The following is a 23,686-nucleotide window of genomic DNA, read 5'->3' on the forward strand; positions in this document are numbered from 1 at the left end:
CAATAGCATTTAATTTCCATTGTGTGAAAGATGCATTATAATTGACATAGACACACTGTGGGATTATCTTTGTGGCTTTGAAGTCATCATAAAAGTCAGAAACTACTGGAAAAATCTTTTGTAGATGAGATTTTTCCAATACGGTTCTATCCATTTGTGTTTGCTTTACCCTACTGCTTGGCATCTCACGATTAAGGAACAGCACCAAGATGAGTTGGTGCCACATAAAAAATGGTTATTTAAGCAGTAGGTATTTGTCAGGTTTTCCCCTGATTGCCTACCTCCTTTTTCTCTGTCTTTAAATGCTGGAAGTATGAGCTGTGTTATACAGGCCTGCCAGTGGTAAAAGGTGGAAAAGGTGAAGTCTGTGCCTTGCCAAAGAATCTGGGAAGTCCCTTCTTTTCCCATTATCGCTTCATAAAGACATTGGGCTTGGAGAATGCCTGGAGGATACCAGTGTATAATATGCAATACTTCTCTGTTCTGAAAATACCGTGTTGTGTATCATTTTAAACTTCCGTAGCTGCGCATCATTATAATGCACCCTGCCCTGAATAATGCATGCCTCCCACTTTAATTACTTGTTTAATTATTTTTAGTTTGTTTCAAAGCCTCGAGCAACTGCTGTTGCTTAGATGATTAGAAAATTGCTTCCAGTTTCAGAAATGTCTTTCCTGTTGTTCCTCCTGGCAGTGATTGCAGACCGGCCTCCCCCTGTCATTCGGCAGGGTCCTGTGAATCAGACTGTAGCTGTAGATGGTACTTTAGTACTGAACTGTGTGGCCACAGGCACTTTAATGCCCACTATCCTCTGGAAGAAGGATGGGATCCTCATTTCCACCCAAGACTCTCGCATCAAGCAGCTGGAGACAGGAGCACTGCAGATCCGATATGCCAAGGTAGCCTGAACTGGCAAATGGGTTTTCTGGTTGGTGGTTTCAGTTTGTGCCTTCACCTCCAGGCATTTCTGATATAGTAAACCCTACATTTAGAATTAATGAAATGTTACATAAATGTACTAAAATATTTGATACTTCATGTTTTCAGATAGTATATTCTTTATGCATAACACCTGCCTAGGGCACATTATTTCTGATTTCATAAGGAAAAATGCTCTTTAGAGGTATTAATTAAGGGAATTACTTGGTACTTAAAACATGAAGGGGAATATTTCAGTAAGACAAATCATTACATTATTTGGGCTTTAGCACTAATAGATTAAAATGATGTAGTTAATTCAAATGTTGTTAAAGAAAACCTTTGTTTAGCATATGCAGTAATAGAGCCCTGTACACAGCTTTTTCAGAGGAGTTTTCAGTGTTTAAACATGCTCACTAATACAGTGTAACAAAGCTTAAAATGGTTAACCACCTGTCAAATACCTGGCTTCCTCAGGGAGTTATAGTACCTGGCCAGTATTGCTGCTAGTCATGCATTGCACGGTCTAAAATGTTCTAAAATGTGAAGTTGTAGCATCCTGGCTGTTCTCTGCTATCTTATCTGTGGTTTGAAATGTAGTAAGTTTGTTTTAAATTAGGCTGAATACATCACTTTACCACATTCCCTTGAGTTGTCCTGCTGCCAATTACAAGTTAGACTGGCTTAGAACCTCTGATTTTTGATCACTTCCATTCAGTTTGTCTGCTGAGGCTGGGACCTGAGGAGGATAGCATTTCTTTTTTGGGAGCAAAAAAAGAAACTCTTTTGAAATGTGATTAAGTCACATATGGACAAATAATCAAACATTCAGAACTGGATGAGGATAGCATATGGAGATTCTTTTGCGGGTCTGCTGCAGAGTGAAATTTATACTAACACAGGGAGCCCCATATGTACCCTCTGCAATATTTAAGCTTTGCTTTAAGGATGACATGTTCTCCGGTGCTCCAGTCCCGATAAATCCCCTGGCGTTATTTATGTAGAAGGTTGACAGTTGCATGAGGTCTTGTCATCTGAGTTCCTTCTCAATTTATTTGTTAGGACCTCTGCAGAGTAAGGAATAAATGCTACAGGAAATGGCCTTCAGTTTGCTCATCACAGATTAGTTAATATTAAATTAGAATCTGCAGCATTTATTTTGTGACTGCTCAGAAATAAATACCCATTTTTGTTTTGTCAAAATCGTAACTTCTAATGGAAGAAGTTTCTGGTGCGAAGTTTTTGCGGGCTAATACATTTATCCATATTCATGGGGGAACACAAAGAGCCATAATTACTTCTCTAGCACCCTGAGTGCCTGATTGTTGCAAATATTTATTCTTCTCCTCTCCCATTCAGCTGGGCGACACCGGCCGGTACACCTGCATTGCTTCAACCCCGAGTGGCGAAGCGACATGGAGTGCATACATAGAGGTTCAAGGTAAATCCATTAGGGTTCCTCTCTGTGGAGAAAGTACATGAAGAAAAAACAGCAATTGAAATGCAGAACTTATCTGACTCTGTCATAAATTGCCGGTGCAGATATGAGCAGCATTTAGCTGACAGCTGCTTCCTGTCCATACTCAGCATTTCTCTCTCCTTTTGTTAGAGTTTGGAGTCCCAGTGCAGCCACCAAGACCCACTGACCCAAACTTGATTCCTAGTGCTCCATCAAAGCCCGAGGTTACAGATGTCAGCAGAAATACAGTAACGTTGTCATGGCAACCTAATTTGAATTCAGGTGCAACACCAACCTCTTACATAATTGAGGCCTTCAGGTATATGAGTCTTGTGTGATCTTGCTGTCTGTATCTTTACGTGTAATGCGTTGCTAAAGGACCACATGCTAACCTGCTGTTGTGTGTTTTATCTCTAGCCATGCATCAGGGAGCAGCTGGCAAACTGTAGCTGAAAATGTGAAAACGGAGAGTTTTGCAGTTAAAGGGCTAAAACCAAATGCAATTTATCTCTTCCTTGTGAGAGCAGCCAATGCGTACGGGCTGAGCGACCCAAGCCAAATATCTGATCCAGTGAAAACTCAAGGTAACTTCTTGATACTGAACATTTTGGGTGTCCACAGCAGCTGTCACAAGTTGACTAAGCAATACCAGATGCAGGAATTCTGGTAGCTTTGGACTGTCTACCTAGCCTGGCTATAATATATACTACATAAAATACAGAGTTTAAACTTGTATTTCTCTATAACACAGACTCTGACAGCATGTTGCATTGCCTAAGGGAACTCTAGTATCTCTTATCCAAAGATAGTTCCAACTTGCAGAATAGCTCTTGCTAGCAACCAAGGTAATCCCTGGTTTTTTTGAGTTCCCACACAAATCCTCAAATTCCATGGAAATATTATTACTATGTCCAGTGAATCAAATAAGGCTTAAGACTGAGACAGGGGGAGAAACAGCATGTAAACTAAGTTGATTTCTGCTGTATTAGGAAAGAGAAAAGTTGAAAATTTGAAGAAATTTGGCATCATGAACCTGGAAAGAGGTTTTGGCAGTATGTTAGACGTATTTCCATAGTACAACTGTTGGAAGTAAAACAGGGTAGAAAGCAGTGCTTACACACAGCCAAGTGGGAGAAAAGTCTGGGTAGAAGTGAATGAAGGAGTCATCCACTGACTCCAGCTGTGACTGAAGTCCAGCTATGGGCTCAGTCCAGCTACGTAAAATTAAAGCTATCTTTGTGTTTACTCTAGCCAATAAATGATACTTAGGGTGATGTACAGGGAATAATGCATTGCAGCTCTGAAGCCTGCATTTTTCCAGTAGAAAAGCTTAGATTCTTAAGAAGGGGAAAACTAGACACACTCTTTTTCAAAGAAAAGTGATAGAGATCGTATTTTTTTTTGTTTGTTTGTTTTTCTGATCTTCCTACTTACTGGAGAAATTGACCCACTGGCTTATTAAGAGTGTCTGTGTTGTATGTTTGTTTCTTTGTTTGCACAAGTAAGAACATGTTGGTTTTTGAAAGGAAGTTGTCTAAAGGAAACAAAGCGTTTTTCTTTGGTGACTTCTCATGTTTTGTGTAGTTGGTCTGAAAGCAAGTCTGTCTTATCTCCCCTGGGGAGTGACCAGTTTCACATTGCTGTCTTTTGGTATTGTGCATTTCTCCTGATGGGTGACAATTTCAGTGGATATGTATAGACAGCAGAGTCACAGCCCCATGGAAAATCAGGATTGTGCAGGTTCCCAAGTCTGCTACCAAGGAAAGATTTAGTAACCTTTTAGTGATTCCTGATTTCTGGGAATAGAACTGCACGAGCCTGTTTCTCATGTAGTGTAGTTTCATTTTTGGAGATGAGAAGAGGTATTGTGTCTGTCCCAAACTAACTGATTACTGAGCTGATTCTGAGAAACAGCAAATGTTCTGTTCACTCAACTGAATGGTTTATAATGACGTGGAAAAGCTTCACTGTTCTCTGGGCACCTAGTAGAGCTGAAAACCCAGGAGCCACATAATACATCAGTGACAATAACAACTAACACATAAAATTTTCTCCAATCGTAGGAAATGTAATCAAGTGTCAAGTTCTTTAAAGCAGTTCTACTCCTCTTCCAATACCATTTCATTTTTGTTTAAGTTGTGGTCTCTCTAAGCAACAATTTCCCAGTTCACTTTTGTCTAGAGGGTGGTGTAGTCCTAAATGCATGTTCAGTCCACGAACGAAGATGAATGTAGGTTACTACCTTCAGTGCCTTCATCCCTTCAGTACTGCCTTCCTACTGCCTTCATCTTTGCACTTTACAAACATTAACAACCACATTCTTAGGTGTTTTCACTGACAGTCCCTGTCTTGGAAGCTTGGAGCTTAAACAAGAGAGCACAAGTATCATTGTATAGCACAGATGTACAAGTGGCTGAGCCTGGGAATAGTTTGATTTTTTTTTTGTGGATGACTCATCTTTTTTGACTAGCAAAGCTAGAACTAATTATTCCACTGGCTTTCCTGTTACTGTTCCCTGTTCTGAGCAGGGTGATATTTAGGCAATGCTCCCAAACAGAAGCTTTTATCTTTAATGCTTTCAAACTTTGGGAGGAGGGAAATACTGTGACTGTGGACTGTTTGCAGAACATACTGCATGAGGATATAGCAGGGACACAGTAGAGGCTTTTTTTTTGGTTTTGTTTTTACTGATGTTGCTTGCTAAGAATCCAGATTTGTCACTCACTGACTACACATTAACCTCAGCAGAAATCACTACAAGTACTTTTCATGAATTTCCAGTCATAGCATTTTAGCCATAGTCAGCATGGTATTTGTTTAAAATGAAGTGATCAAGGAGTTGAGATGTGAACTCAAACCAGAAACTATGTTACTCTGCTTTCCACAGTACATGTTTTAGATGCCCTCTTAGTGATTACCCTGTAAATTTTACACATCTGACAGTCATTCAATTTCAGTTAAATGCTTTCCAAGGGCTCAATATGCAAAAACTATGTGTTTTCATTGTACCATTGCGTGTTTTGAGAGGAATTTGTCCCTTCATGCATATGAATAATCCTACCAGCTATAGGATAGACCAAATATCAGACGATCCAGACAGCCCTCAGCTGTGCTCTGCCTCCCGTTTACAGAAGCCTCTTGCCATTAGAGAAGCTGCAGCCATATGACTAATTTTTCTTTTCTCTAGTTGTTAACATTATTTTGTAGTAACTCCAAGTAAGTTTGTCATGAATTTATCTAAAGATACAGCTTCTGCTTTTCCTGTTCTGTATAGGTTTCCTGGTCTCTTGGAATGGGCAGTGGGCAACGGAACATTTTCTCTTCCCGGCAGGAAAGAATAAAGAGATGCTGCTGTAGCTCTTTACCAAATCCATGAATGTGGTGTGTCTGTTTGTGCTCATTACCCTCATGTTTCTCTCTGTCAAAGGAAGTGCAGTGGCTTGAGTTGGTATTACCTAAGCATTGGTGATTTGCTCAAGAAAATACTTCATGTGTTTTTTTCTTACATGATTAGGAAGTACTTGGGGTAAACTTTATTAGTGATAGCATCACATACTTTCTGACATACCCATTTGTATTTACATGTACTTATTTCACCAATCGTGTGTACTTGTGAGAATGGAATCTTAAATTGTTGCAGATGTTCCGCCAACAAGTCAAGGTGTGGATCACAAGCAGGTCCAGAGAGAGCTGGGTGACGTGGTGCTACATCTGCACAACCCTACTATCCTTTCTTCCTCCTCAATTGAAGTTCATTGGACTGTGAGTATAAATCTGTGTGCTGCTGGGATGTACTGCTTTGGCTGCAGTGGGGACACACTTTAAGAAGCTGTGTAGTTTGTATGATTGCAAATGGTTTTCTCCGGGAAGAGTGCTGCTTGTGCTCTGCTTTTCTACTTCATTAAATTTTGTCCCATTTTCTCCATCTTTGTCTCCACAGAGAGTGCTGTTTACAATATGGTGAGGGTTTCAGAGTCCTCCTCTGGAAGCTAAAGGAGTGATCAAAGCCCTCCTAAGTCATATCATTTGAAGCCTTTGCACTGTTTTCAGTAGGACGTGTATCAGTCCCTTAATGAGATAACATGGGCAATTCCCTGTCTGTCAGTCACCTGCAGAGAGAAATACTGCATAATTCTGTTTGAAAGTGTTACCTCCAGCCTACAGACACACTGACAAACACACCCAAATCAGATAGCCTCATCTGAACCTATCCTTTCCTACCGTGCGCTGAGTACACGTGGTGCAGGGAGAAGAGATGTAAAAGGCAATGTGATATTGATGTTGCTCTGGCAGCAGGAAAGCAGGAATTCGGCCACGTGGAGGATATAGCAGAGGAAATGAGGGATTGAGGAATGTAACTCAAAGATCAGTTTTAAAATGGAATGCAGAATTAAGAAAAAGTTGGGGATATAATTATGCCACGTACAGAAATAAAGCCATAAGGAGTGAGCTTTGAGGTCTTTGTGTGACTTCCATCTGAACATTCCAGTGTATTGGCAGGGATAGTGTGGGACAGCATGGGCTGCAGCTCCTGCCATGCCATGGCAGAATATTTTGAACAGGAACAAAAGGCATTTTGACTTTGTAGAAGAGCCGTAGCCCAAAGGAGTCCTGATCCACAACCAGGGCTCCTCAATGCTGCAAGAACACCAATAATATCTGCTGTGTTGCACAGTAATTACACTCCCACCTGCAGTATGGCCACCTGCAGCAGACAATCTCCTGTTTTAACTAATACATTAAAACATCTTTGAGGTTCCTTGCTAATTCTTTTTGACCTTTACTTACAGAACAACCTTTTCAGACAGGCAGCTTTTGTCAGTCTCTTGGGTGGCCTGTGGCTTCTCTGCAATTTCAAAAATAAGCATTACCTCAGTTTCAGCTAACACATGCATTCTTTATGTGATTATTAAAAATGAAATGTGTTGCTCTTTGGAGTAAAATTGCAACCACATGGTTTTACTACACCACTGTATGAGATTTTTGAAAACAGGGAAAATCTGATGCATTTTAAAAACTTTATTGTGGTTGTTATTGGGCTTCCTTATTCATCAGAAATTGAAACCAGTAGTTAAAAAGATAGTGAATGCTCCATAACAGATCACTTGTATAAGGTAGCTTTCTATTTCAGCTATAGGCAAACATATTGGATCTGCCCTTGTTTCCATTCAGATCTCTTTCTCCATATATTTGGTATAAAATTGCCTTAGTTTGAACAAAGTGCTCCGGACCATTAAGTCATCAGCTTGATCCACTTTTCCAAGTCTCATCCATGTTGCTGTACTGAGTTTTATGTTCCCTCCTGGAACCTGGCCCTTTCTTTCCAGCAGAGAGCCTCCCACTGAGTGGGTGGACGTGGGGGAAGTCTTTGGAGAGATCTGCCCTCTGACAGAGCCCAGCCACAGCAATGGAGACAGTGCCAGCTGGCCACCCTCTCAATTTGCTTTCTCCAAAAAGAAGCAGGCAGGAAGCAGTGCTCATTTCACGGGTTTTGGGAAGCTTCCACACGTCAGGAGAGTTGACAGGCTCTCTCTTTGATCTCCATATTCATCACCCTGAGCTGTGGCACTATAAATCTCCCTTTCCCCATGTGCCCCCAGCCCTGCTGTGCAGATTCAGGTGGGCAGCAGTCTGACCTGTGCTGAGCTCTTTTGCTCCATGGATACAAAGACTGTTCATTTCATGGAGCTGGGGCATATTATACAACTCTGTTATCCCCCTTTAATGCCTTCCTAAATTCAGGGAAACCAGCACAGTTCTACCAGCATCAAAGAGATTAATGCACTTGTGAATCAGGCCTGTAATTTGTTGTAATGCAAGGAGCCTTTATCTGCTTTGGCAGTGATGTTTACTTTGAATAACATGAGGGATAGTCCAGGAGCCGTGCACGGTGTCATGGGCATCACCCCTGGTTCCTGTCTGTTCATGGATGTGTTCTGTGTTCTGCTGTCTTGCCAGGTGGATCAGCAATCCCAGTATATTCAAGGATATAAAATTCTGTACCGGCCTACACCAGCATCTTATGGAGAATCAGAGTGGTTAATCTTTGAAGTGAGGACTCCAACCAAAAACAGTGTTATCATTCCGGAGCTGAAGAAAGGTGTAAACTACGAAATCAAGGCCCGCCCTTTCTTTAATGAGTTTCAGGGAGCAGATAGTGAAGTGAAATTTGCAAAGACCCTGGAAGAAGGCAAGTAGGAGCTAGACTGTCTTCATCTTTCCTTTTTGAAGTAGCAGCCTGGCCGGCTTCCCTCTGATATGTTCATTATTTGATCTTGTTTGAAGTGCATGCTGTTTCAGAGCAGCAATCTGTGGCAGAGGAGGCTGTGTCGGACTGATCATTATGTGAATTGTTTGGTGACACAGAAGTAAATATTCTGAGCCAGGCATGAGAGACAGAGAGAGAAGGATGTGCAAAAAATCCCTCCAACACACAATGGGAAATCCGCTTTTTTATCTTCCCTGCAGTGTGTGCACTCCTCCCTGCTGAGTTCATGGGCTGGTCACAAGTGACTTCTGTCAGATTCAAGCACTTGCTAATCACTATCTTGAGTAGATAGCAGACAGTACAGAAATCATCAAAGCAGTGTAGCTGGGGAATGGAGACCATGGTTTTTAGAAGGCTTTTATATCTGGATCAATCAGCGAGACCAAATGGAAAGATGAATGAGGGCAACAGATATAGTGGCCTAAATTATGTATTTCCATCTCATACATGTGCTAAAAAGACAAGGTTCATAAAGCTCTTCCTTTTGTTGCTGCACAGGCAAGTATGCAAGGTGGCCACTGCCTCTGAATAGGGATTTTGGTGCTTCTGCTAGGATGAGCAACCTTCCCCTTTCTATCTTCCTTCTCCATTAGAAGTGCTGTGCAGCTCCAGTTTATTGCTGCAAGTGGTTCAAAAGGTGTGCATAGCTGCATTCATCCTAAGCATCAGCTAAGCATCCACTTTTTAGAAGGACTATTTCAAATGCAAAACATAAATTATTATTATAAATATGTTAATACTAACACATTTCGCCCTGACTTTAAAAATTTTTGTATTACTCATTATTTTTTACACATTAGAGGAACTAGATCAGGGGACTATTTATAGGATTTATTTTTCAAAACTGTTGATCCTAGGTGAGGTGATTTGAGAGCAGTGAGGAACTCAGTTCTTGGGACTGTGACATGCAGGTAATGGGTGTCTGAGCTTGGAAAGTGTAATTTGGAGTGTTACTTTTCCTGGCCTGCACAGCAAGACGGCAGAACTCAGAGCCTGGTTGTTGGTTTATACATTTTCCTTCTGTATCATTTTATCTTGTGGGCACAAACTGCCCTCGGTGAAGGGTGAGGCATAAAAGATTGCATTTGTAGAGCCCAGAAACCATCTTCCACTTAAACAAACTCTCTTGTGGGTGTGGCAAGCATAACCATTCAGTCTTTCTTTCTGAACAAACAGCTCCTAGCGCTCCACCTCAGAGTGTTTCAGTAACTAAGAACGATGGGAACGGGACAGCAATCGTGGTCACCTGGCAGCCACCCCCCGAGGACAACCAGAACGGGATGGTTCAAGAATATAAGGTACTGCTGCCATGGCTTGGTCCCCTGGCAGAGGGAGCGTGGCCAGGTAGTGAGGAGATGGGCTGTTCGTGGATGCTTGGCTCCATCTTCTGGTTACTCAGAGAAAATGGGAGAGAAAAATCACTGCTTGGAATCAGGCAGAACTCAGAGCCTGGTTGTTGGTTTATACATTTTCCTTCTGTATCATTTTATCTTGTGGGCACAAACTGCCCTCGGTGAAGGGTGAGGCATAAAAGATTGCATTTGTAGAGCCCAGAAACCATCTTCCACTTAAACAAACTCTCTTGTGGGTGTGGCAAGCATAACCATTCAGTCTTTCTTTCTGAACAAACAGCTCCTAGCGCTCCACCTCAGAGTGTTTCAGTAACTAAGAACGATGGGAACGGGACAGCAATCGTGGTCACCTGGCAGCCACCCCCCGAGGACAACCAGAACGGGATGGTTCAAGAATATAAGGTACTGCTGCCATGGCTTGGTCCCCTGGCAGAGGGAGCGTGGCCAGGTAGTGAGGAGATGGGCTGTTCGTGGATGCTTGGCTCCATCTTCTGGTTACTCAGAGAAAATGGGAGAGAAAAATCACTGCTTGGAATCAAACTCCGTATTTAGTGATTCTGCCTAGGTGGTGGAAGGCAATTAAAATAGCCTCCATAAATCAAAGCAAGGGGTCAACACTTAATTAAAACAGCTCCCTCCTCGCCTTCTTTATAACTTGGGAAATGCACACACAAGGAGAGAGGGAACCATACCTGTTGGAGAACCATTTTGTGACTCTTAAGACATTGGCCAAGGTAGGTAGTAAATATAAACAGGCTTAATGAGTTGAAAAGCTCAGGGATAATAATTAACAGTGTTAAGATCTGAGTAAATTACGCGTAACTGGGTAGTTAAAACAAATGGAAAACTTTCAAGGCAAGAATGTGCTTCTATGATAATAAATCTATTAGTGCATAGAAATTTTTCTTTTCTTCCAAACACATTCTCATTATGTTGTTTAATTTTTAACAAATTGAAAGTACATTAAAAATATTTATTGTTTGCTATTCATTTATGAACATAGACTGTTTGCAGTTCAAATTTTTTGGTGATAATTTACATAGCAAAGTAAATGACGTTTATTTTCTTAAGCAAGCTAGAGATGTTTTAAATGTTTAGTTGTGGATATCAAGTAAGCTTTGTAGCCATGGAGAGGCAGGAACTTTGGTTTCAGCCCCTGTGCTGAAACCAAAAATGCACATTTTTGAGAAAATCTTCTAAATGAGAATATATTGGCTATTTTTCAGGTTTAAACACGGTGCTATAAACATATTCCTAGCTATCAAAACTCATTCTAATTTTTTTTCTCCTCTCAGTAAAAATGGGAAAGGGAAGAGATTGCTAAGCTTCAAGGTCAATTTAGAATAATAAAACCCTTTTCAGAACCTGGTCAACTGGTAAAAAAAATCTGTTTATGGCCTAGTTTCAGGTATATAATATAATGTAATTGGAAAAAAATACTTGGGAAGTTTTTCCATTTAAAGACAGACCTTGAGCTGGAGAGATGGAATTATTTCCAGTAAGAAACTGAATCAGAGGAATGTTACAGTTGCAAGGACACAATGATAAAAGTCAGGAAATTTACATTTCTGAGTGGATATAATCCCTACCCCACCTCCGAGGATTTTGAGGTGACAGGCTACCAGGTGCTGGAGCAAGCACCTTGTAGTGCTTGTGTAGCAGCAGATGGCACACTGCCACTTTTTGCATCTATATTTGTTGCACTGATGCCCTTATTTTCCTTTGTGCTTTTCACCATGGACAGAAAACAGACATAAAAAATATATATGTGAAAATATATATTCCATTCCTACTCACGTTGCTATATGTAATGACTGGTTTTGTCAAGAAAACGAAATAAATGCAGAACTACTGATTTGAGATTAAAAACTAATACCAAGAAAAAAATTCAAACGGAAGTCTTGTGAAATTTTCCCTTTTTTCTTTCATTTTTGTTTTTCTATCTTCTGTTTTCTCTTAGAAAATAAAGAATAAAAAGATATGCATATGTGGGGCAGTTCATTATTTTCTCAGCACCCCAGATCAAAGGCAAGAGTGTACCTACTTTAAAGGATAAAATAAATAGGAAGAAGGGTACTGTCTTAATTGAAGAAGTGTCAGTAGCACACGCAAACCCCCAGAAATTCAAATGCATAGCATATGAGTAATTTTCTCTTGCCCTAACACAAAGTTAGAAACTCGTTATACTAATTCTTCCTTATGTGCCTGTTATAATGTGAATTCATTCTTCTTTTATAATTTTCCAAATGTTCATTTTCACTTGCCTATTTATATATGCAATGAAATGTAGGAGGGCAAGTGCTGAACAACTTGATGTTTAACCTGACAGTCTCATTTCATGCACTTCTCCATGCACTTGAGTGCCTAAGAACAAAAACTTTTTTTCTGAATTAGTAATTCATGATTACAAGTACAAAACAAATGGTTTTCATTGTTTGCACATGCAGCATTTTACAAGGTGGCAGTATTAATTTCTGTGAAAATTACCTAAATCAAAATGGAGATTTAAGTCTTTTGTTCCTCACTTAATCGAGTTCTTATTTACATAAGAGCATTTTCATGACCATCTTTTAGGATACAAGAGCAGTACTAGTAATAGTTTTACTCCTAGATTGAAACAGTCTCTGTACAGTATCAGAATACAAAGAGGAGTTTCTCTTCATTTGCTCTGACCTGCTCTGCAGCAGCACTTACGTGTATCCTGTGTTGGGATTCGATTTTAAAGGAACTTAAAATACATTTCACATCCTCACAGTGTCCCACTAGCCTTGCTTCAGTCTGGCATCCAGAGAAGGAAAGAGGGTCTTTACAATGTCCTGAAGGTGAGATAAAATTTCCAGTGTCCAGGCAGAAAGGGCTGTACAGAAAGGCCTGTAGCAATTGTTCTACATGTGAAAGTCTATCCCCCTCACCTGGCAATCTCCACAGCAGCAGAATTGCACAAGGGATTTAAAGCAGCTATCTGGGTACTAAATCTTTTAGGAGCTCCATATGTTGAAAGCAAAATCTTCCCTCCTGTGTACAATCAGCCCAGGTTCAGATACGCTGTTGTTCTCAGCCAAGTTTGCTTCTTTACAGATAAAGTATTGAATTTAACTCATTTAACTTTCTGGATAAATGTTCTTTGTAGAGGAATACTCTTGTGAAAAGGGGACAAAAAGGAAATAATAAAGCTTCATGGTTTTTTTTAGCAGATGTAGATTAGCTGCTACCTCGCCTTAAATAGCAGTTGGGAGTTCAACCATCCTCCTAAAAGCATTTGCCACATCAATGCTTCAGGCCTAAAGAGATAAAGATATCTCATCATATTGTTTCCCCCAGCCATTTAATGTCACTGATGTAATATATAATGTAGTGATTTGAAGTCACTAGACCTGTATGTTGGACTCAACCAAAAACTGAGATCTGATGTCATGCTGTTGTCTCAATTAGAAGACAGCATACCATTCCATATTTGCCTCTTGCTGCCATCTAAAAAAAAAAAAAAAAGAAAAACCAAAACCTTTTGGATTCCAGCGTGACATCAGTTCTCTTAGGGTGTCATGTGATGAAAGACTTGCTTGTGCACTTGAGCGACACACAATTCCTGAAGAAGAGAATTGCAAATTCATTTAACTGAATGCTCTTACTTTGTTGTTTATGTGAATAGTTCTTGGCTGTGGGGCTTCCCTTATTTCTTCTCTGGTATGAATGCTTGTAGTTTCGTTAGCACTTGTTGAACTCTAAATGAATTGTGATAAACTCATCAATAATGGTAGTAGTTGGAGCTGCGCTTTGGAACAAGAAGTACCTTGTCAGTATTCATAGAGTGCCTAGGACAGCAGTCCACGGCTGCAGATGTTAGAACAGTGACAAAGTGTAAATTTCTTTATCCAGGAGAAAAGAATGTGCCAACTGTCCTTCTTCTCATCCTTCAGCATTGAATTTTGAACATTTACATGTACCATGCATTTACTTCCCTGCAGGTCTGGTGCCTTGGCAATGAAAGTCGATACCATATAAACAAGACAGTGGATGGAACCACCTTCTCCGTAGTCATCCCCTCCCTCGTTCCTGGTATCCGGTACAGTGTGGAAGTGGCAGCAAGCACTGGGGCAGGACCTGGAGTGAAAAGCGATCCCCAGTTTATCCAGTTAGGTAAGCTTCCTGGTAATCCTGCCTATTGGTTTGGGTGATTTCTGTTTACGTTCATCTTTTATGGCACCAGAAATACTCTCAAGGCAAGTGAAATAGATAGTGTTACTTGATCTCTGGAATAGCAGGATTTGGCATTTCTGGTTTTAAACTTGCCTTAGAACTGCATTCTAAAGATGGGATTAAAACAACACAGGGTTGGTTTTTTTTCAGTCTCCCAGTTCAGCAGTGCTTTTCATTTGTTGACTTTTCAAAGTGAATTTTCACCCTTAAGACTGGTGAAATAAAACTTGGAGGGGAGTATGAATCACTAGGTGTTGATTCACTTTAGGGATGTAATTTGTCTTGATCAGATTTTATCGTTATTGATGCAAAAAACAAGTGTCCTAAAATTAGGCACAATAAATATCAACTATGTGTGAAAGCTAGTAAATAATCTGAGTACAGGAAAAAAGATGTACACAAATGATTTACTATAATTCAACCTTCTAATCTCATTTACACCAAACATCTCTGTCATAAATGCTGACCAGGGACATTGCTCCTGAATATTTCTGGGAAAAATGCGTCTTTGCTGTTGGCTAGTTGAAGATTATTTAAAGTAGCTTTAAGTACAGTCATATGCTGCTTTACTAGTATGCCTGGAGCAAAATACCTTATCATTACAGTATATAATTATGAAAGCAAGCTCAGCATGTTGCTTTGGACTTCATGTCCCGTTATCTCTGTATCATTAGTAGATCTACCTTCTTATTTCACTTGTTGTATTTAAAAATCTATAATTGAGAGCATGTGGAAACAAGACAGAGCAACTAATGTGGAAAATTACATGTACATTTCCTTAGGTGTTAAGACAAAGGCCATCTTTATCTTACTTAAATTTGACAGGTATATGATTCCCAATTACAGTGATGGAGATTTTACAATAAAATTGCACACAGCTTGTATGATATTCCTTTAATATGGAATTATTACTGGAAAACCCTGTAGTTATTTGTTAGATTGTTCCTCCCACCATCCACAGCTTTCTATAACCGGTCAAAATCAAGTTTATTCTGTATAACTTAGCTTTTGAAAATGCTGCATTACTGAGGTTTATGAGGATAATTTCAAATGTTCAAAGCCAGAGGCCCTATAACCACTCTTTTTTTTCCCCCTTTTGTCTGATGATAACAACTTCAAGGTTTTGTTAAGTGAAAAGAGAAACAAATGAGACTGTCAGGGTAAGGGTTTTGCCCTCTTCTGTGTTCCTGGCCTTTATTGGCATTATATTATAAAAACGAGAAGTGATCCCACACCTTGAAAGGTTTTCAGATGTGCAAGCCTGGTAGAATACACGTATTTCCTCATGGTTGGAGTTTGCTTTCACTGCTTGCCTCTAAGTAAGTGGAATGGCCAAATCTGTGTGTATTGTAGTAAATCCCATAATTTGGTTGTTACATGGCAAAGATGTGGAGACAGGAGTCCTGTGGAGATCCATGCCACAAGAAACTGAACAAAGAAGTATCTAGATGGTGTTGCAACCCTTTCAGCAACTGCAGGAGGCTGCTGAAAATTAGTGCTTAAATTTAACAGGTAGCACTCTTTGGTAGTACAGATCAACCTAAAATCATCCAGGTAGAAAAATGGCTGCAGATTATCCAGCTCTGCTCTGTGATGCAAGTTCTCCTCCAGCCCCCTCAAGGAATTAGATTCTTAGATTTTAGAAGTGCTCCCAGCATGGGGGTGGAGCAGAGTTTTCTGGGTAGCTTTCTGAGGAAAGAAAATTACTTTGTTGATGTCATCAATTGGCACTTTTCACCAGCAATAGATTACATTGTTACAGAGGGAGGGAAGGGAGGCCAGGGAGGGGGAGGAAAGAGGACTGCGGATGCTCCTTGTAGAAGGTTTGAAACAGTCCTGACACCCGGTACGTGTGTGCTCTAAGAACTGTGTGACAGCTTCCAGCTACAGCATTTCTGACACAGCATATACAGTGTGATTCTGAGGTTCCCTTTTTTAACAAGTACTTTTCAGTACAATCCCGCATCTATCTCCTTATAATGTGTTTTTCATACGAGAACATGCGACTGGCTGGCTCTGGGTCTCCTCTGTGAGGATGCTCGCAGGTTTGTGGCTACGGGACATGCCTGGGCAGAGTCTCAGCCGGGTGTGTGACAGGAGGAAGCTTCACCTTTCGGGGGCCGCCTTCCAGAGCGAGAGGGGAGGACAGGAGACATTGGATTCCCTGGGAGCTGAGGCGTGCAATCGCAGTCCCACGCATCAGCTGAGCTGTGATAAATGACCCTGTGCACACACTTAACCTGTTACAAAGACAGGTACAAATTGTAATCTCGAAGCTCTTTCATTTTCCACGTCTCTGCTGACACGAAGCAGCTCAGTGAGCTGTGGTACCCCAGACTTCCCGTGCCACCAGGGACAAGCCAACGAAATAATTTGCTTGTTATTCATAAAATCATGAGATCAACTGAAAAATTATGTGTCTTCTTAAAACACCCTGCATGAAGCTTCTGAATTTGCCTCTTGGCTTTTTGAATGACCTTTTAAAGCTTTCTGTGGAATACCAAGGACTGAAAAAATGTATGTATGTTTGTTTGTTTGTTTGTTTTAAAAGAAAAGATGATGTTTTACCTAAAGGAAGACTGCAAAAGCTTTGGTGTTAAGGAAAAAAACTTTGTGAGACCTAACCAAAGCTCATTACATTATGCCTACAACAATGTGCTGTGGAGAAACAAAATCATACAATTTCAATAGAACTTTTTTTTTTCTTGTTACAACATGTAACTTAAAGACATTGTTTACAAAAATTCTGTGTACAGAAAGATGAGAATTAGCAAGCAATTTTTTCACTGATCTCTAGCCTAGCTTTTGTAGAGTGATGGGACACTACCTGTGATAGCTTGGCAGTATTACCTATGCTTGTTGACAAATAAGGAGTGACACTGGAACAGGTTGTGACGTACTTTGTTTCCAGTACCAGCTCTGAGAAGTCCCACAACTGCAGCTAATGTTACTCTTAAACACATAATTTGTGTGAATATATGGTATGCAGTTACTTTTTAGGAGATGTCTGCACAATTACTGTGAATGTTGAGTGTATTATTCAACCAGTGGATGTCTCAAGTGTACAAAACACAAGAAAGTCTCATTGAATCTTTATTATTCTAATTGCTTCATTTAGGAGATGTGATTTGTGAACTAGCTAGCATGCCTGCAGGATATTACTCTGTCAGCCCTTAAGGTACTGTGAGTGTGATAGTTGTATGGGTTTTTTTGTTGATATTTTTGTTTGTGGCCTGCAAACAACTTGAAGAAAGTAATCTTTATTTTTCACCCTCACGGCAAACCCTTCCAAATCAGTTTGGTGCTGCCTCCTCAAGCTGTATAAGACTGAAGTGCACAAAAGGTATTTTATCAGTTTGGGAAACATACATCTAGAAAGCAGACAAAATAGCATATCCTTACCTTGCTAATATCTTACCAAATAATTTTTATAGTGCATCATGCACATATATTTGAGAACACACTCAGACAACATATTACAGGTTTCAGGTGTTTTTCAAGTTTTTAATTGCCCAAATTAGCAATGTCACCACCATTTAGATATTCCTACTCACTGTTTGTACAGTTTGTATACTGAATGAGGCACGCATATGGAAAAGTACCATTCCATAGGCTCTTGTACGTGCACAAAGCAAAGTTAAGGTTGCTTGCACACCTGTGAACCTGGAATTTCCTGTCTATTTTGAATCTTTGTCATTCCAATCTTAAATGGATATTAATCTTTAATTTATCATTTAGCAACTTAAATGTTGGCTATCACATTATTATTATTATTTATATGAATATTTAATATTGGAGGATTAGAGGTTCCAGTCCTTCTCTATATAAATTCTAATTAGTTTTCATTGAAGTTTGAAACTTGGAGCTTCAAGACATTCAAATCAAGTTGCTTGTGAGCAACTGCCATAGCAACATTATCTGTGATTAAAAAGAAAGCTCTTATCTTGGGGTAGAAGAAGGGATGAGTCACTGTGATAATATGCTGGTTTCAGGGAGTTGTGGGATCAGCCTGCTCCAACAACTCCTGGGGCATTTTCAAGTACATTAAATGCTGCGGCTGCTGCTCTGGCAGTAGGATGCACTTTGCCATAGAATATTTATGTTCGCTTATTATTTTGGCGCATCTTCCTGAAGAGTACAAGCAGGAACAGGAATGTTCATTATGAGCCATTTATAAATCAAAGTTCCAGAAATTTCCTGGGATGAAGAAAAAGTAGGGTTTTGGGTTTTGGTTTTTTTTTTTTTTTTTAAAGTTCAAGAGTTGTTTTCATGACTGATCATTCAGGATCTCACAGGGCTAATAGGGAGAGGGAAGATGCCCTTCTCAAAGAAAGGCTTCCAAGATAATGTTCCTGGAAGTTTTTAGTGATGAAGATGTCACTAAATTTCATTCTCTTTATATGTAGCTTACTTCCTATTTTTGAATTATAAGCGGAGTAGGATGTAGTCAAATGTGACCTCTTGAAAGCCCTTCCATCTCCTCTTCTCTGATGCTGTTTGTCTGACTGTATGTGAACATAGATGCATTTTTCTCTTTCCCATGTGCATAGATATATACCAGCTTACCAAATGGCTCTAACAGTCCACCCATATTCTATGCACCATGAGCCTGATTTCCTAAAAACAACTATATTATTATGCTGTTCAAACGCTTGCAATGGCAAGTAAAACCACAGCATGAAATTAATGTTAATTAAAAATCAGAATAATAAACATTTGAAGAGATTCTTCAGGATTTTATAATATTCAGACACATGTTGACTGATCAATGCAAAATGTGTATAAAAGTATTGTCTTTCTGTATAGATAAATTGCTGGCATGTTTAGAACACATTCTTATTTGCTTTTTGAGTTTGTGATTATTTTTTCTCCTGGGTTTATTGTTTTAAAATATATATTTTAAGGATGAGACAAAAAATATTTATCACTCTTATTTATTCAGGACCAGAGGCTCTCCATAAATGTTTTATTCTATTCCATTAAGCTGTATAAGGGACTGTAGCTGTTTAAAAACACAGAAATTACTCATTTTGAAAAGGACACTGATGATGCAAGTTTTCATATCTTAATATGGTCTCAGCTGCAGAGAGACAAAAGATGAGATGACAGCTTTAATTCATTGGTCACAGTATACTTTATACATTTAAGCCCATCTGGCCACTTGTGTGGAACTTCACTTGGCTGTCTCCATAAAATCTGAAGCAACCCATCTTAACCTTGCACAAATAGGCATGAAATCCATAAACCCAGCAGACACAAAGAGTGTATTAGTAAGAAAAGAATGAGTCTGCCTGGTGAACTTTCAGACTAGGCAGTGCACTTAGGATCACAGAAGATAGAGAGAGCTGAAATATGAAATAAAATTTCCAATAAGGTAGCAGTCAAAGGCGGGGGTGATTTCTCGGCAAAATAGATATTTGACTTCAAGGTCACAAAAACTGGAATTTGGAATCCTTCACTGGAAAAAGCTGTTATTAATTTAACTATTTCCATTCAAAAAGGCATCCTTTTCCAGAGGAGGTTTGTTATTTGTATCATTTGTTGTGATTCCATCTCTTGTTTGTATTGCAATTTCTTGTATTTTATTTATGCATATTTTGGCATAATGCAAGATGTCATCATCAAAAAAAAAAATTCTATTCCCTACTTAGTTCATAGAGAAAAGATACTGGTTTTAAGCAAATAGGTTTTCATTTCTTATATAGTTCATATTAATTAGATTGATAACAGCGCCTTTCTCCTTAAAACACTGATCTCTCATTCTGAATTTGATGTCACTACTGTCAATAATATAAAGCAACTATCTCTTGGATCTATGCAGGAGTAAAAGTGGGTATTTCAAAGACCAGGCTGTGGAATGTGTAAAGCAATATTTGCTCTGAGTAAAAGTTTTGAATTCTTGCCCTTGCCCTGTGCAGTAATGAAATTTCCAGTGAGCACTCTCTGTGGTGGTACAGCATCAGGAAGGCAGTATTTTGGCTTTGAGTTGCTTCACTTCAGTTAGAAAGCTTGGTCACTAACTGGATCTTCGTACTGCTGTTCCTAGAAGGTTCCTGCAAAAGTTCAGTACAGAAAGAGCAGAAAAGACCAGTTCTTAAAGGTGCTGTCTCATTAAAAAAAAAATAAATTAATAATCTGTGGAAAAACACCTGTTCTTTATTTTGATGTGGGATATTTAAGGCTAAACTGCTTTGAAAAGCACTGCTTGTTCATTACTAATGAGACTCCTTTGCCATTTTTAGCAATTCATGAATAATTTTTTAGTTATCCTTTTGGTTTTTCATCCGTATTTAAGGGGGAAGGATTGGTTATTTTGTAGTTTTACTTTTCTACATACTTTTAAATATTCAGTCTTTTTTAAATTGAGGTCAAAGTGAGAGACTGAGAGACTGCAAGCAGTACATTAAACTGTGTAATACATGATTTAAGTAATCTGTCAGGAACTAAAATATCTCCCTCAATATGAACCTCATGTGAATGTAGTTTAAATTTGTAACTGTGACTGTCAGTTCTGAGAGCAGATGTTTGGGGAGCTGACTTGTACCCATTCACATTACTCATGTTTCATACTACAGCTTTCTTTTACTTGGTGTGTTCTTTGCAGATTTTTTGAATAATTTTCTGAAGCTGATGTTCCTTTGCTAAAATGAAGGAAAAATGAAAAAGCAGCAGTCCACAAGTGTGTAGTGTATGAGCCTTTCTATTTGTGTACCTGATTTTAGCAGCTTTTGTAAGCAAACAAAAGTCAGTGATATCAGAGGTACCTGTCTTTTATGGAAAACCATTTCTGTTTAGGCCTGTAAATAAGAGAATTTGAAGAGCAGTCTTAAGGATTTTACCTTGAGAAACTGGACTGCAGTTATGTCAGCACTTTTCGTGCTGCCTTTTACAGCTGTCCATTCAAATTAATTGGCTGTTATGGGTGTCTCTGTTCCAGATTCTCGTGGAAACCCTGTGTCTTCAGAAGATCAAGTCAGTTTAGCCCAGCAGATTTCTGATGTAGTAAAGCAGCCTGCCTTTATTGCTGGAATTGGTGCAGCCTGTTGGATTATCCTCATGGTCTTCAGCATCTGGCTGTATCGCCACAGGAAGAAGAGGAACGGGCTCACGAGTACTTACGCTGGTATCAGAAAAGGTGCCCTGTTATCTATTTCAGTCTGCTGGCTGCTGAATGCCTGTTTGCTGCCTATTTATTTTGTTATCAGTCTCTTGTTCTCCTAAGGCTTGAATAAGGAATTATGAGCTTACTTCAGCACTTTCATGAAGTGGGGGTTGGGAGCCAGTGCAGAGAGCAGCAATATTTACATGATGTGCTAAGTCTGGCTTTAGAGCCTAAGTCTTAAACTGAATGCCTGGAGTAGCTTTTAATAAAGATGCCCCTACAAATGAGAAATGTAGAGATGGGTTTAAGGCTGGGAGCTTCCAATATGTCCTTGCTCTCTGACACTCTGCCATCTGAAGAGGAGCGAGGTGGATGGTAGCTCCTTGTCCCCCTGTTCAGTGCTTTGCCTGCTGCTGGGAGTGCTAACAGTGGTGTACATTGCAGTAACACTTTGGGTGCGTGTACTTGAATTTCTTCTGTTCCGGGGGAGTGTGGCTGTTTGCAAAAGCACAACAGTCAGTCTGCTTTCCAAGACTCCTTTCATAAATGCTGTTGTGAGACCCTTGGCTGGGACTGAGTTCTGGGGCTATCACATCCTGCGTCTGCATTTGGTTAGAATGGCAGCAGTGGGGCTAATTTAAAGCACTCCTTATTTTCCTGCTATTTCTCGTTATTGATACTTCTTATATATCACATTGTCAGTGGTCAAGCAGTGCTTTGCAGTATACTCTCTGACAAGCAAAACTAGAATCTCTACCTGGAAAATCTTCTGGAACAAACTTGACTCCTCCAGATTAAATAATTTCCAGGTTAATCCTGGAAATGAAAGCTGAATTCATTGAGCCTACAGTTCATTACATCTCAAAGCAGTCCCTCATAGGCACTCGTAGAGTGAGAACTGTAAATTTTGGAATTAATCAGAAAATGGGAGATCCTTCTTTTGAAGAACTAGAGGGATTATATTTGACATTTAGCAGTCAGAAGTTAGGCCTAGGTTTAAAAGGTGGACACATCTTCATGTATGAACGGCATCATGAGATTACATTCTTTAGTCCCTTCAAGAATGGATGTGTTATGGGCAAGACAGGCAAATCAAACACAAATGGTTTTAAACAGCAGCAATGTGTTGCCATGTAAAGGAAGCAGTGCTAAAAATAGCAAATGAGTGAGTGAAAACATGGAACTAAGTCCAGAGTGTTGCAGAGTTGAGATGTCCTCCGTGCTGCTAAAGTACCAATGCTCACTATAGACTCCAGGCACAGTGGTTGTAGTGGAGTTGCAGCCAAGGAAATGGGGAAGGAATTCCACCCTTGATTCTGTTCTGCTGGGATTTCTTAGGTAGGACAGCCCCCCACGTAGTGCTGCACTGGCCTGTGCTGTTTTGTTTTACTAATAGCATGCTGCCACACTGCCTTTCTACAGCTCTATCACACTAACATCACTGTGCTTTCACCACTACCTATGATTAAGCAAAAGGCATACAATTTGTCCTTAAAACTGGTTACTTCAGTGACATCAGCTATTGTTCAAAACAGCTGTGTTTTTCAATATCTGTAAAAATATCTTTTCTGTAATTTGGGGGGAATTTAAATGAAAGTATACAAAAAAGTAGGGTCTGTATCTCCGGTATCAAGTATTCTTCAAAGACAAAACCTATCTTTAGTGAAATATGAATTGCAAAGTAGTTTGCCACTCTGCAGTTCATCAAGTCATCACTGCAAGCCCAAACTTTCTTCAGGCTTGCATTTATTTATTTTTATATTTAGCTTCAGTCCTGTCATCTGTTAAAATACTTCACTACTCCCACACATACGTACTCTACTAGCAGTCTTACACACTCGGAAGAGTTTATTAATAGAAGCTCTAAGAATTAAGTCATTCTTTCATATGGTAGCAGTAAGATTTCTTTTAGTTGAACCTCTGTTCCTCAGTTCCTTAAGAAACTAAACTAGGTTTAGGACTTAGCTCACAGAAGAGTAATGAGGCAGTAGTTTAGGATTTTTCATGTCCCTGTGATTGCAAATTAATTTTGAGATTCTTGATCCTCTTTTGAATAGCTCAGGTTTAAATGCCCGTTCTATTTTAATGAAAGCTTGTTGCTATGGTTCTATATTTTGAATGTAACTAAATTAAATTTGACTATGTGAAAAGGCCTAACTCAAAGAAAATACAATGGTATTCCCAAGATAAAGAGCTTTGCTGCAAATGCAGCCTGAAGTGGGTAAATGCTCCATTTTTCTTTCTTTGCATAGTGTCATATCCCTGGAAATAAATTGGCTTGGTAAAAAGGGGGCAAATCTACCACATATCCTAAATTATAACAAGACACACTGCACTCCCCGCAAACTTTAGAGTTATTAAAAAAATAAGATTAAGAAGTTGTTCTCTTG

The 23,686-nt window shown here is 39.5% G+C and overlaps 1 protein-coding gene across 8 annotated transcripts in view; it reads left to right on the plus strand.

The window, feature by feature from the left end:
• The window catches only part of ROBO1 (roundabout guidance receptor 1), a 704,028-nt gene that overhangs the window by 644,857 nt on the left and 35,485 nt on the right, over positions 1 to 23,686 (plus strand). For all 8 annotated transcript variants that reach the window (XM_008631567.2, XM_017731506.1, XM_017731505.1 and 5 more), the window contains 9 exons: positions 694 to 899; positions 2,278 to 2,359; positions 2,528 to 2,696; positions 2,795 to 2,961; positions 6,018 to 6,139; positions 8,336 to 8,567; positions 9,822 to 9,943; positions 13,963 to 14,134; positions 21,132 to 21,329. In XM_008631567.2, coding sequence (XP_008629789.1) covers positions 694 to 899; positions 2,278 to 2,359; positions 2,528 to 2,696; positions 2,795 to 2,961; positions 6,018 to 6,139; positions 8,336 to 8,567; positions 9,822 to 9,943; positions 13,963 to 14,134; positions 21,132 to 21,329 — 1,470 coding nt within the window. The remainder of the gene's footprint in view (positions 1 to 693; positions 900 to 2,277; positions 2,360 to 2,527; positions 2,697 to 2,794; positions 2,962 to 6,017; positions 6,140 to 8,335; positions 8,568 to 9,821; positions 9,944 to 13,962; positions 14,135 to 21,131; positions 21,330 to 23,686) is intronic.

Source organism: Corvus brachyrhynchos, unplaced genomic scaffold (assembly GCF_000691975.1).
Source record: "Corvus brachyrhynchos isolate BGI_N302 unplaced genomic scaffold, ASM69197v1 scaffold152, whole genome shotgun sequence".
Taxonomy (NCBI): Eukaryota; Metazoa; Chordata; class Aves; order Passeriformes; family Corvidae; genus Corvus; species Corvus brachyrhynchos.